Below are 14,572 nucleotides of genomic sequence, written 5' to 3'. Positions count from 1 at the left end.
TTTAGATATGAAGAGGAACAAAGAATTCAGGCAGCATCTCTAGCCAGAATTGAGAACCACTTCCCAGATGTTTCCTACAGTTCCATGGATTAAGACCCAGTGCGCTCCTATAGAACTTTCTGCAATAATGGAAATGTTCTGTGTCTGCACTGTCCAATATGGTAGCCACTAACTACTCATGGCTGTTGAGTGCTCAAAATGTGGTTCAAGTGACTGATGAACTGAATTTTTAATTTTATTAAATCAGCTGTCCATATAATATAACCTAATCATGGGAGTGACTATCCCATCATATTTGCAAATCCTGGGGGGCTTTATAGGGCTTGTACATCAGGGGCCATCTTAAAATTCTGCCTACTACATTAAAAATGAGTCCTTTAGTCCAAGAGGGCGCCTGGCCTAGATTCTTGATGTGAAAGAAGAAAATCAGATTTTATGATTAAATACTCTTAGAACTGAACTACTCTGCAAGCTGATTCAGGAAATAAGACCTATTGCTCTGCTTCACCACCAGTCTGAGGCAAGCATCAGTGATTCCCTGGTTCCCATATTTCCATCCTTCTTTCCTCTCTCTATTCCCTCATGGGTTATCTCCCCCATCCCAAGATCTCAGCCAGCCCCAACTCACTGAAACCTCTCAAATCCTCAACTCACAACCCAATCTCTCTCCAGAGCTCCAGATTCATGATTCATATACAACTCCTTAATGACTACCTTTGTCTCATAAACAGCCCAAACTCAATATACCCAAAATGGAACTCATTTTCTTCTCTAAATGTGTTCCTTCTTCCTTCTCTAAACCTGGGAGTCATCTCTGACTCCTTTTCTCCTCTACAGCACTAAGCCTTCCAGTTTTACCTACAGTGCATCACTCAAATCTGTCTCCCTCTATCCCCATTACTTGTGTCTTAGCCCAGTCCCTCACTGCCTGAATTACCCTAACAACATCCTATTCATTGCCTCTACTCTCAATCCACTCATGCATTCTTCACTCTGCCAATAGTGATCTCCTTAAAACTCAGTCTTATTGAACCATTCTGCTGCCTGAGATTCATCAATTTTTCCAACTGCCTAGAGCATAAGCAATTCAATATAAGACAAAGTGATAGCTGTGATTAGATAATTCAATAGACGATGCATGGTGCTAGCTCTGAGAACACTGCACAAGACAGAGATAGTCCCCACCCTCACAGAGCTTACAGTCTGGTGATGGAGACACACAATAGAGTCATGAAAGGGAAAGTGAGATGGCTGTGGGAAAATGCAGCACAGGGAGCTTCCTTCACCTAAGCATCAAGGAAGGCCTCCCTGAGGCAGTGAGAGGACAGTGACACTTGAAGGATGAGTATAAGTTCATAAGATCAAGGGAAATGATAAGTGTTCCAGGTAAAGAGAACAACATGTGGAAGGATCTTGTGAAAGATCCAAAACAGTGTGGCTGGCATCAAGAGAGCAAGGGTTGAGGGACATACAATGAAACTGGAAAAACAGACAAGGAGAAAACCATGGGTGAACTTATTTTTTTTTTTTTCCCCATGGATGAACTTATACACCATGCTAAGAATCCAGGCCATGAACCAAAGGGCAACATGGGGATCCACTGAAAGATTTTAAAGAGAAGAATGACATGACAAGGTTTGCTTTTTTTCTTTCTTTTTTTTTTAAGTTTACATTGGATTGGATTGGATAGTTCAAGACCCAAGGCAGAGAGACCAATTGTGAGACCACAGCAATAGTCCAGGAAGATGAAGAGGGCTTAGACTAGGAGGGTGGCAAGGGGGATAGAAAGCAAATAAAGTCAAGAGATATTTAAGATGCAGAATGACAAGTCTTGGTGATTGTATATAAGAGGTGACAGGGAAAGGAGAAAAGGATGGCTCCGAGGCTTAGGACCTGGTCTACCAGATAGATGATGAAGTCTAGATGAAGCAAGATGGTGGTGCAAATTTGGGGGGTGGAAATACTGACTTTGGCTTCAGACATGGAAAGTTTGATAGCTTTCTAAGTCAAGATGTAGGAAGATATCTTCCTGGGCAGGAAGATACAGAGGTCTAGAGCTCTGACATGTGCGTCATCTGCACAGAGGCATAATGGAAGCCTCACAAGTAAACTAAATCACCTAAAGAGACTATGTAAAGTTTAAAAAGAGGTTCCAGGACTGAGTCCTGAGAACTGCTGATATTTAGAGGTCATATACAAGGCAAAAGGATGAGGAACCTGGGTAGCTCAGTTAAGTGTCTGATTTTTTTTTTTTTAATTTTATTTATTTGACACACAGAGATCACAAGCAGGCAGAGAGGCAGGCATAGAGAGAGGGAAGCAGGCTCCCCGCTGAGCAGAGAGCCCGATGTGGGGCTCGATCCCAGGACCCTGGGACCATGACCTGAGCCGAAAGCAGAGGCTTTAACCCACCGAGCCACCCAGGTGCCCCAAGTGTCTGATTCTTGATCTCAACTCAGTTCTTGACCTCAGGGTCATGAGTTCAAGCCCCACACTGGGCTCCATGCTAGGCACAGAGTCTACTTAAAAAAATCTTTAAAGGCAAAAGTGAGGGGGAAAAAAAAAAAAAAGCTAAGGGGTGTCCAGAATAGAACAGGAGGAAAATTAGCGTATGATGACAGAGAAGCCAAGGAGAATGTCTTCTAGAAGAAGGGAGTGATCAATAGTTCCTAGACACCACATATGTTGGCAATCATTTAGGTAATTGTTCATTATGGCTCCTGCCCATTACTTCCTCCTGATTTCCTGCCATTTCCCAAAATCCATCCTCTATGCTCTGACTCCAGTCTTGCCTAACTTCTCTTGGACCATGCAACGTATTCTCATGCATCCCATCCTTTTTATATGCAGTCCTCTTTCACTCCAGGCCTCCCCTAACCCTGAACCCCCACTCCCTCCCAGAGTCACCTGGTAAACATTATCCATCCTTTAATACCCTCAGGTGCTCAGGCATCACCCACTTTTACGCCTTCCTTGGTCAAGGAATCCCCAAACTAAATCAGTGAATATATTTCTCATTCTATTCTATTTGTTTACCTGGTGTCTATTTCTATTATTGTGCTTATCTCAGCATACTGTAATAACTTACTTAATGTCTGAGACCTCTACTTGACTATGAGCCTCAGTAGGGCAAAAACAGTGTTGTATTCTGCTTTCTGTAACTAAATACAGTATCAGATATATGGCGGACTTTAACAAATATTTTTGGACCTTATCCCTGCCTGTATGTCACCTAGGGAATGTGAATGGCCTGGGCCCGGGGATAAAAGACCACAGGAATGGCTGACCTGAGCAAGAGACAAAGACAACAGAATAATGACTGAATCATTCAACAGAATAATGTCAATCAACAATCAACAGAATAATGACTGCTTTCATTCGTGTCAGCCTGCTAAGCCCTTTCCAGTGCTCAAGTTCGTTCAGGCTTCCCCACACCTCATTTAATAGGTGTGATCATCACCCTCACTTTACAGATGATGAACAGGACTAGAGAAGCTAAGTCACTTGTCCAAGGTCAGACGCTGGTAAGAGGAGCCAGGTCTTGAACGAACCCAAGTCTATCTGACTCCAGAGCCCTATCCTCTTAAGCTGCACTGACATTTGAGCTTCGGGAAAATTCTCTGCTGATTCTAACTTGCCGAGTAGAGGAGTGAGATTCAGAAGTGGGACGGGGGTTGTAGGGTGCTACTGTTCCAGGCACACGCCACATGGTTCAGCAGATGGTGGCTCTGCTCGGCCAGAAGCCATGAAGGACTAAAGCAAACTGTCTACAAGGGGTCTGTTCACCAGTGTGGATTTGTCAAGGTCCCAGGGTCCCAGGAGCAGGCTGGAGGAGCACCCCAGAGTAAGCCAATCGCTGCAATGTCAGACACTAAGCTGGGAATGCAAGTGAAAGGTGAGGAAGCCAGAGTGGAAGGAACTAAGCCAAGCTATGAGGTCTTGGGCAATCTTCACCCCCAGGCTCCGTGCCAAGGACAAGCCACTGTGCCTAAAATAACCTCCCCAGAGAATCTGATCATTTTGCAATCTCTATCTCAATAGTGACTTTTAGGTCAATGGAACTAGTATTGATTAAGCCCCTATTATACGCTACACCACGAAAGGTACAAAGATCTGGTCTTCCATGGAGGCAGGGCAAGCCCACAGGGAACAGTGAGAGAGCTGTATAAACAGCACACAACACAGTGCCAACCTGTGCAGGAAAAGCCATAAAGGCGGCTGAAATTCACAGAAAGGAGAGATCAGGGTGTGCTGCTGGCTTCCTGGAGCACATGAATGGGAAAGAGGAAGACAGAGTGGAATGAGAACAGCATTTCAGGTAGGAAGAAGATTATGAGCAAAGGTGAGGCAGCTAAAATGAGAATGGACTATTTCTCTGGCCATAAGAAACCTACCTGTGGAGCAAAGGATTCTTGTTGGAGAAGAATGGAATATAAAGTCAGATGAGTAGAGAAGAGCAGATCATAGAAGTCTCAGATTCCAAGAATACCAATCAAGTAAATCCAATCTGCAGAATCCGGGAGTCCATGGAGGCAATAAAAAATGATCCAGGCTTGGGGTGCCTGGGTGGCTCAGTGGATTAAAGCCTCTGCCTTCAGTTCAGGTCATGATCCCAGGGTCCTGGGATTGAGCCCCACATTGGACTCTCTGCTCAGCAGGGAGCCTGCTTCCCCCCCCCCTGCCTGTGTCTCTGCCTACTTGTGATCTCTCTCAAATAAATAAATACAAAATAAAATCTTTAAAAAAATGATCCAGGCTTTAAGCAGGCAATCAAGATAAAAATTTAGGCATCCCAGGAGAATTCTACTGAGCATTTAAAGAAGAATTAATTCCTATTCTCCTGAAACCGTTCCAAAAAGTAGAAATGGAAGGAAAACTTCCAAACTCATTTTATGAGGCCAGCATTACCTTGATCCCAAAGCCAGACAAAGACCCCATGAAAAAAGAGAACTACAGACCAATATCCTTGATGAACACAGATGTGAAAATTCTCATCAAAATACTAGCCAATAGGATCCAACAGTACAATAAAAGGATTATTCGCCAAGACCAAGTAGGATTTATTCCAGGGCTGCAAGGTTGGTTCAACATCTACAAATCAATCAATGTGATACAATACATTAATAAAAGAAAGAACAAGACCCATATGATACTCTCAATAGATGCTGAAAAAGCATTTGATAAGGTACGACATCCTTTCTTCATCAAAACTCTTCAAAGTGTAGGGATAGAGGGTACTTACCTCAATATCATCAAAGACATCTATGAAAAACCCACAGCAAAAATCATTCTCAATGGAGAAAAACTGAGAGCTTTTCTGCTAAGGTCAGGAACACGGCAGGGATGTCCACTATCACCACTGCTATTCAACCATAGTACTAGAAATCCTAGCCTCAGCAATCAGCAATCAGCAATCAGACAACAAAGAGAAATAAAAGGCATCCGAATCGGCAAAGAAGAAGTCAAACTATCACTTTTTGCAGATGATATGATACTTATGTGGAAAACCCAAAAGACTCCACTCCAAATCTTCTAGAACTTGTATGGAAATTCAGAAAAGTGTCAGGATATAAAATCAATGCACAGAAATCAGTTGCATTTCTATACACCAACAACAAGACAGAGGAAAGAGAAATTAAGGAATCAATCCCATTTATAATTGCACCCAAAACCATAAGATACCTAGGAGCAAACCTAACCAAAGAGGCAGAGAATCTGTACTCAGAAAACTATAAAGTACTCACAAAAGAAATGGAGGAAGACACAAAGAAATGGAAAAAATGTTCCATACTTATGGATTGGAAGAACAAATATTGTGAAAATGTCTATGCTACCTAATGCAATCTACACGCTTAATGCAATCCCTATCAAAATACTACCCATTTTTTCCAAAGAAATAGAACAAATAATCCTAAAACTTATATGGAACCAGAAAAGACCTCGAATAGCCAGAGGAATGTTGAAAAAGAAAGCCAAAGTTGGTGGCATCACAGTTCCAGACTTCAAGCTCTATTACAAAGCTGTCATCATCAAGACAGTATGGTACTGGCACAAAAACAGACACATAGATCAGTGGACAGAATAGAGAGCCCAGAAATAGACCCTCAACTCTATGGTCAACTAATCTTTGACAAAGTGGGAAAGAATGTCCAATGGAAAAAAGACAGTCTCTTCAACAAATGGTGCTGGGAAAATTGGACAGTCACATGCAGAAAAATGAAACTGGACTATTTCCTTACACTACACACAAAAATAGACTCCAAATGGATGAAAGACCTCAATGTGAGAAAGGAAGCCATCAAAATCCTTGAGGAGAACACAGGCAGCAACGTCTTTGACCTCAGCCACAGCAATTTCTTCTTAGAAACATCGCCAGCCAACGGCAAGGGAAGCAAGGGGAAAAATGAACTATTGGGACTTCATCAAGATCAAAAGTTTTACACAGCAAAGAAAAAGTCAACAAAACCAAAAGACAAATGACAGAATGGGAGAGGATATTTGCAAATGACATATCAGATTAAGGGGTAATATCCAAAATCTATAAAGAACTTAGCAAACTCAACACCCAAAGAACAAATAATCCAATCAAGAAATGGGCAGAGGACATGAACAGACATTTCTGCAAAGAAGACATCCAGATGGCCAACAGACACATGAAAAAGTGCTCCATATCACTCGGCATCAGGGAAATACAAATCAAAACCACCATGAGATATCACCTCACACCAGTCAGAATGGCTAAAATTAACAAGTCAGGAAATGACAGATGCTGGCGAGGATGCGGAGAAAGGGGAACCCTCCTACACTGTTGGTGGGAATGCAAGCTGGTGCAACCACTCTGGAAAACAGCATGGAGGTTCCTCAAAATGTTGAAAATAGAACTACCCTATGACCCTGCAATTGCACTGCTGGGTATTTACCCTAAAGATACAAACGTAGTGATCCGAAGGGTCACGTGCACCTGAATGTTTATAGCAGCAATGTCCACAATAGCCAAACTATGGAAAGAACCTAGATGTCCACCAACAGATGAATGGATAAAGAAGATGGAACATTATGCAGCCATCAAAAGAAGTGAAATCTTGTCATTTGCAACGACATGGATGGAATTAGAGTGTATTAAGCTAATCAAAATAAGTCAATCAGAGAAAGACAATTATCATATAATCTCCCTGATATGAGGAATTTGTAAGGCAACATGGTGGGGGGGTTGGGGAGTAGAGAAGGAAAAAATGAAACGAGATGGGATCAGGAGGGAGACAAATCATAAGAGACTCTTAAACTCACAAAACAAACTGAGGGTTGCAGAGGGGAGGAGAGAGGGGAGTGGTTGGTTGGGTGATGGACACTGGGGAGGGTATGTGCTTTGGTGAGTGCTGGGAAGTGTATAAGCCTGATGATTCACAGATCTGTACCCCTGGGGCTAATAATACATTACATGTTAATAAGAAATTTTTTAAAAAAAACAAAGAAAAAGAATAAAAATTTAATTTTAAGAAGATTTATTTGGTTGTAGTGTCAGAAATAGAGTACAGAGAAGAGGACTAAAGGCAAAAAAAAAAAAGAAGAAGAAGAAGAACAACAACAACAACAACAGCAACAACAACCACGACAACAACAAAAGAGAAAAGAAAACTATCGAAAAACAAAAACAATGGAACTCCTGGCTGGCTCAGTTGGTAGAGCATGCAACTCTTGATCTCGGGATTGTTGAGTTCAATCCCCATGCTGGACACAGAGCCTACTTAAGAAGAAAAAATGAAAAAGAAAAAACCTGAATGCTTCTTTGAGCATCTGCTAAATGTCTGCATACAAATCCAATAAACACGGTCCCTTCCTGCCAGTCCAATGGGGAAGACATTCGTTAATCCCATAGATACCTCTTAAGGACCTACCATATGCCAAGGATCATAGGAGGTTCTGGAGACACAGTGAAAAGCAAAATACAGTTCCAGCCCTCATGAAGCTTGGCGGCCCTCACTGGTGGCACCAATGAGCATGGAAAAGAAATAAAAGCAAAGCAACAGTTCTATCCATATAAAGTCAGGTACTAAGTGCTATGAAGAAAAATAAAGCAAGGCACTGGGTAGGGCACAATGAGACAGAATGGTCAGGAAAGGCCAAAAAAAATGCCACAGTATTTCAAGCCCAGAGAACAGGTACAGTGGAGATGCCCCTGCTAGCAATAAGGATACATGAGAAGATGAGTTAGTTTGTAAGAGTACAGAGAATATGGGGCATCTTAATTAGAGTGTGTTAAGCTTGTGATAAAAGCAACAGATCCACACAGAAATGTCTAGACTCTGGAACTCTAATCCAGAAGCAGACAAAAGTTGGACATGTGGATTCAAAAATCATCCACTGATATTTGAGAGATAAGAAACCTCTCCAAAAGTAAGTGTACATGAAATGAAAGCAATTCGAGAAAAAAAAAATGAGTTTAAGATTTACAAATGATTTTATCTTGTCTCCTATAATGGATGATCCTCTCCCTCCAGCCTCCTATTATACCTGGGTGAGCAGTGACTTTGGTAGGCGGCAAAGAGCTGGTAACAAAGTAATGCTACTACTAGTTGAGGCTCATAGACAACCAATCAACCAAAAGGCCTCTGTCTCCTGTTCCTTCAATCCCCAAGGCACAGCTGTGGGGCAGCTCTCTCTCTCTTCTGCACTCACTGCTAGGACCACCTGCTGCCCCTCTGCTCCTCTACAGATGGCTCTGAGTGTTTGTTTTAATGTTTGGGAGAAAGGGATTTGGAAAGCAAAATAAATTTTAAACTGGCCTTTCCTACCTTCCTAGAAATGGCACAACTAAATGTTAGGATAGACTCAAGGGTCGGATGACCAGCTACCCCAATTAGCCCAGAGCTGTCCCAGTTTCAACCCTGTGAGTCCTGCACTCAGGGAAACCCCTCAGCCCTAGACACCCTGAAATGGTTGATTACCCTACAGCTGGTCTGACCTGATGATGCAACATAAGGCTTTCCATCTCTAAAGTGACATCAGCACTGTTAAAGCACGTGCTTAGTTTCCCAAGCCCTACATAACCCTCTACCCTAGAAGCTGGGTTCTCTTTCCCCACCTAGACAGAGGAGCCATCAGAAATTCCTAAACGCAAATTGATCCTGGATTCCTCAGCCTTCTATTCCCACCACCTCCTCCTCAGCTCCAGCTACCACCTAAACCAGAAACACCAAATGCCCTGGCACCCCCAATCTGTACCACCTGCTGCTCTGTCTGCGCAGCCCTGGCCAGCGAGCTGGTGGGGTCGGGGGTCAAGGTCAAAGTCAGATTATCAAAGAGGGAAAGAGGGGAACTCATCCAGGTAGTAACGTGCTCTACCACAGTAAATCACAAAAAAGGGGAACCCCGGATAAATTGCAATCTGCTGACGGTGGAAGGCACGTGGATTTCCTCTTTGAGTTATAGAAATACCGGAAATGCTTATGATGGAGTCAATTTCAGGTCAACTTTGGAGTTTTGCGACCAATGCTGGGCTAACTCACCTTCAGAGAAGGAACCAAGTGAAAGCCCCAATAATAAGGTATATATTATATACGCTTCCAGAAGCCACAGTGTTTGGCACACTCACAAATTGAGGTTTGCATATCATTTCTGCCAGGGTATTAGAGACTTCTTCAAAATTTTAAGAAAGATTCAAAGAAAATGCCAACACTGGGGCACCTGGGTGGCTCAGTCAGTTAAGTTTCTGCCTTCAGTTCAGGTCATGATCCAGGGTCCTGGAATCGAGCCCCTCATCAGGATCCTGCTCAGCAGGGAGTCTGCTTCTCCCTCTCCTTTTGCCCCTCTCCCCTTCTTGTATGAGCTCTCTAGCAAATAAATAAATAAAATCTTAAAAAAAAAAAAAGAAAATTCCAAGATTGATATTAATCTCAACTTGGTCCTTTGTTGCAGAAATTTCCTGTCTGACAACATTAAAAGAACAATAAGCAGTGTTCACCAACCTGTAGGAATAACCCCTATTTGGCCCCATGTCACCTTGACTGCTTAGGTGCAGACTAAAAGGCAGAATTTTATAAAAGCTGCTTAACTAACCTTGCCCACACAAATCTTACTACCTTAAATGCTAATAGCCAAGGCAAAGGGTAGCTGACAAGGTTGTCTTTTTTAACTAAATTGTCGGGGAAATTGCCTCAGCCCCCACCCCCAAAAAAGGTTACTGTTAAAATATGCAAGGACTCCAACACTTGATCTTTGAAACAGCCCCTTTCCCTGTCCCTCCCCACAGGAGGCTGTTGCAAGATTGCATCACTGACCTTCACAATTTTCTGGCCAGTCTGATTTCCCCCCCTCCCCCTAAGTGCTAGCACCCCTTTGGCTCACTTGCCTCTGCTTTTCACCTCTAGCTAGTTAACTTTGGTAAATGGATAACCAAAGCTAAATCATTGCACCCTCCACCCCATGGGGATGATTTTAATCCCAGCCAAAATGATCTTTCTCCCGTCCCTTGCTTCCAAGAGTGATTTTTTTTTTTTAATCCTACTTAAATAATCTCTTCACCTAACCCGGGCTTGAACTAAGGACCCCAGATTAAGAGTCACATGCTCTTCTACTGAGCCAGCCAGGCGCCCCGCCCCCCCCCCAAGAGTTCTCTCTCCAGCTCTTACCCAAACCCTCTGCTCCCACCCTTCTGCCCGTTTCTAGGAGCCAGCACAGTGGCCTTGCACCCCCAGACCCAGGGAAGTGGCAAGCATTCACTGAGAGCATGAGCTATTTGCATTCCAGACCCGCAGAAGAAATTTATGGACAGTCCCCTTCCATCTTCTCTGCCCTGTAACCCCCAGCTGCACTTCTCAAGTAGGGGTGGAGATAATTTGGATTTAATGATACCCAGAAGTACATATACAAACAGGCGCAAGCGCAGAGAGGCATCACACACACACCTGTGTAAAAGGGCACCCTCAATAAGTAGTAATCTATCAAGTGACCCTATTAGGGCTAGCACCTGTGAGTAAAACCAGTCAAGCCGGAAAGAAACACAAGCACATACAGAGCCCTGAAACCTGGTTCTGCTCCTTCCAGGATCCCTCCCCCTTGCCTTCTCCCCTCCGGTCGCCACACCTGTGGGAAAATGACAACACTTAGGAATAAAAACCAAAGAACTTCCGGTTAGGTAGAAGGCCCCCCTTCCCGCGATGTCCTCATTAGGGGTCCCTCACAGGCCACCCAGGGCAAGGAAAGCTGGGCCACCCACCCACACCACTAAGGAAGAGTCACATGGGGTGTGTCCGCGCTACCTCCCAGGGCTCCGGGTCCTCACCGGGGTGCGCACCCGGAGGGGTACCTCCTACGTCCCGGCAGCCCCCATCCCCGCACGCCCGCCGCGGTCTCCCCTGCTTGGGACTCCCAGCTTCAAGACCCAGGCGTGCACAGCTCCTGGCCGCCCCCACCTAGGTCCTTCCCCGCCCCTCCCCCGCCCCCTACTTCCCCCGCCCCCTACTTCCCCCTCCTTCCTCTGGCGCTAGCGGCGCTGGCCCCGGGCCAGGGGAGCTCGGGAGGCGGGTCTCGGAGGAAAAGATATAAGCGGCCCCCGGGCACCGCCGAGGTGCCAGCTGCGGAGTCTCCACCTGGAAGAGCCGCGGCTGCGTCGGAGGAGAACGCAGAAGCCGGCCAGACCCCCGCACGCGCTGACCGCTCGCGCTGCCTCCTGATCGCGCTGCGCCCCCAAGGTGAACTCCGCGGGAGAGAGCGCGGTGGGGCGGGGTCCGGGGCGGGCCTCGGTTCCTGCCGGACAGCCGAGTGAGGGGAGCTCGGGCAGGCTGGAGCCATCCTTCCGTGGCTGACGGTCCCCTTTCCTGCGTCGCCCCTTCCGCAGGTCACCCCGGCCCCGAGATGGAAACGGTGCAGGAGCTGATCCCGCTGGCCAGGGAGCTGATGGCCCAGAGGCCCAATCGGAAGGTGCTGAAGCTGTACGTGCTGGGCGGTGTGCTGGCCTTCGTCGGCGTGGTGATCGGCCTGGTGGAGACTGTGTGCAGCCCCTTCACCGCCGCTAGCCGCCTGCGGGAAGAGGAGGCGGCGGTGGCCGAGCTCCAGGCGGCCCAAGAGCGGAAGAGCCTCGCGACCCAGACCCTGCGGGAGAAAAGCAAGCAGCAGGAGGCCTTCCTCTGCAGCCGGGCGCTCTCCATCCGGCAGCACGCCTCGTAGGACCCCTGGGAACCCGCGGACGGAGGGGAGAGAAAGCCTGAGTGCGAGAAAGAGGGCGCGTGTAGGGTCGGGCTCAAGAGGGAGAGAGCAGGAGTCCTGTGCTGTTTGGACTTAGATCTGAGAAGCCACCCGCTTCCAGACCTGAACTACCACCCGGATCCACCAAAAGGAGTTTGGGATTAAGTGTTGCTGCTGTGCAGCATTGCAGGATAACGTGTCCAAAATTACGTGTCTTCGAGCTATCTGAGTGCATCTACCATTTTGCACTAGGGTGGAAGGCGGGGAATGCTTTTTATATTCTTGTTATTATTATTAATTATTACAGTGACCACCATTTTGCATTTTGAAATAAAACTCGTTTTATACTATGTCTCAGTATCTGATTCCTGAGGGGGATGTTTCCCTGGGGCGGACAGCAGAGAGGGTGAGGATGCTGGCAGAGGGGGTCTTAGCTGAGCCCTGCGCGGGGAGCTGTACCTGAGCCGGAAGGCAGCATTTGCTTCACTGTCAGGGACTCTGATCCTCCTATTGCGTGCTTCTAAGTATATGGAGGATTCGTTTTTGTTTCATGTTAGGGGAGGCAGAAAAAGTTTTAAGTCCCACCAGGCTTAGCATTTTAGGATCAGAAGATAAATCAGCTTGTGAGCTACAGTATACTAATAGCAGATACTGATTAATTCGAGGCAAAAAACCTATTTGCCATCTCACACCTGACCAGAGAGGCTCCTTTGACTGATACCTCTTTCTTCCTGTTTGTTTGTTTTTTTAAGATTTTATTTATTTATTTGACCGAGATCACAAGTAGGCTGGGGAGCGGGGGTTGTGGAGAGCAGGCTCCCTGCTGAGCAGAGAACCTGATGTGAGGCTTGATCCCAGGACTCTGAGATCATCACCTGAGCAGAAAGCAGAGGCTTAACCCACTGAGCCACCCAGATGCCCCTCTTCCTAACTGTATTTTAACAGAGAGAGAGAGGAAAGAAAAAGAAAACTAGCTAGCTGGTCAGAAGACAGAAGGCAAGGTCCCAAGAATGCTCAAAATGGATCTCTGGCTCTACCCAGCCTTCCTCCTCCTCAACTCAAATCATAGTAAGAAGCTCTAGGTTAGAAGGAGAAAAGACAGGTTATCTCCCATCTGAGTCCTCTTCCTCCAGGAATAGAGTATAATCTTGTGATCAAGTTCCTTGTCCTCCTCTTCCTCTTTAATGTCCACAGAAATTATTAAGTCCCAGGCAAATAATCGGTTCTTAGTAAATACTTGATGGCTCAGGTAATCTATTTATGAAGTCAGAGACTGATTCTCAGAGGAGGAGCAATTTTGTCCCCCCAGGAGACATTTGTAAACGTCTGGAGACGTTTCTAGTTGTCTGGTAGGGGGAGAGGGGCACTGTTACTAGCACCTAGGGAGTAGAAGCCAGGGATGCTGCGAAACATCTTCTAATACACAGGACACCCACCCACAACACAGCACTCCCCAGTCCAAATGCCAATCAGTAGGGCAGAGGTCGAGAAGCCCTGGGTTAGAGGAAAGGAAGGAAAATGGTTTGCTTAACAGTTTCAGAATCAAGGTTTTGAGGCGGTCTCCAGAGACTGTAGTAGTTATGAATAGCAGTCCCTCTCCTTGCACAGGGACAAAAATGGCCCTATCCTGCTTGGCAATTTTATCATCAACCTAGGAGAAGTGACAGAAGGTATACGTATCTTTTCTGTTGCTGAGGTTGTAGAGTCAGGATTCAAAATGACTCAACAGATTGGAAGCACAGTTGAAACTGAACGGAGAAGAAGATACAGTACAGAATTAGTTCCAAAAATCCACTTGCATGGCCCCAGAATTATGAACGCTTGTTCTAGCAGCGGATCATATGAAAAAGACCTAGCTGTTTCCCCTGATTACAAGCTCAATATAAGCTAACAAGGGTCTTCCAAAAAAACAAAGACAAAAACAAAAACTCCTAACATATATTAGGAGGAGTGGTATGTCCAGAAAAGGGGACAAGGAGGTAGTTTTATTTTACTTTACAGTCTGGCAGGTGGAAAACCAAAAAAGTTAAGAGAACCCGTGCATTCTGACTCCTCCATTTGCTCTCTTTAAGACCTTGGACAAGTTACTTATAAACTCTCTGCCTCAGGTTAATTAAGTTAAGCACCATCTATAAAATAGTGCCTCCCTAGTGATTATTTTTGCAAATTAATTGAGACAATTCATGTAAACTGCTTACGCAGGTACCTAGCAAACAGTAAGCTTTTGGTCAATGATAGTTGTTGTATTTCAAGAGAGACCTTGACAAACAAAAACTACTTGGATCAGAGGGACTTGGGCATATAAAAATCCAAGAACCCTGTCACATTCGGAACAACTGAATAGAGGAGTAGAGAAATTACAATATAATCCTGCCACACCCTTACCTCC

At 45.3% G+C, this 14,572-nt stretch overlaps 2 protein-coding genes across 2 annotated transcripts in view; one reads left to right on the top strand and one right to left on the bottom strand.

The window, feature by feature from the left end:
• The window catches only part of LAMB3 (laminin subunit beta 3), a 63,304-nt gene extending 51,898 nt beyond the window's left edge, over window positions 1-11,406 (bottom strand). Inside the window, exon 1 of the mRNA XM_047704878.1 lies at window positions 11,282-11,406. The gene's annotated coding sequence lies outside the window, so the exon portion shown is untranslated. The remainder of the gene's footprint in view (window positions 1-11,281) is intronic.
• A 126-nt stretch (window positions 11,407-11,532) lies between these two features.
• Window positions 11,533-12,535, top strand: G0S2 (G0/G1 switch 2). Its single transcript, XM_047704897.1, has 2 exons — window positions 11,533-11,690; window positions 11,837-12,535. The coding sequence occupies exon 2, from the start codon at window positions 11,854-11,856 to the stop codon at window positions 12,163-12,165; it is 312 nt and encodes a 103-aa protein (XP_047560853.1). The 5' UTR covers window positions 11,533-11,690; window positions 11,837-11,853; the 3' UTR covers window positions 12,166-12,535.
• Window positions 12,536-14,572: the final 2,037 nt, after the last annotated feature.

This window comes from Lutra lutra, chromosome 15, assembly GCF_902655055.1.
Source record: "Lutra lutra chromosome 15, mLutLut1.2, whole genome shotgun sequence".
In the NCBI taxonomy this organism is placed as follows: Eukaryota; Metazoa; Chordata; class Mammalia; order Carnivora; family Mustelidae; genus Lutra; species Lutra lutra.
The sequence above is the reverse complement of the archived record's forward strand: the minus strand, read 5'-3'. Positions and strand labels throughout refer to the sequence as shown.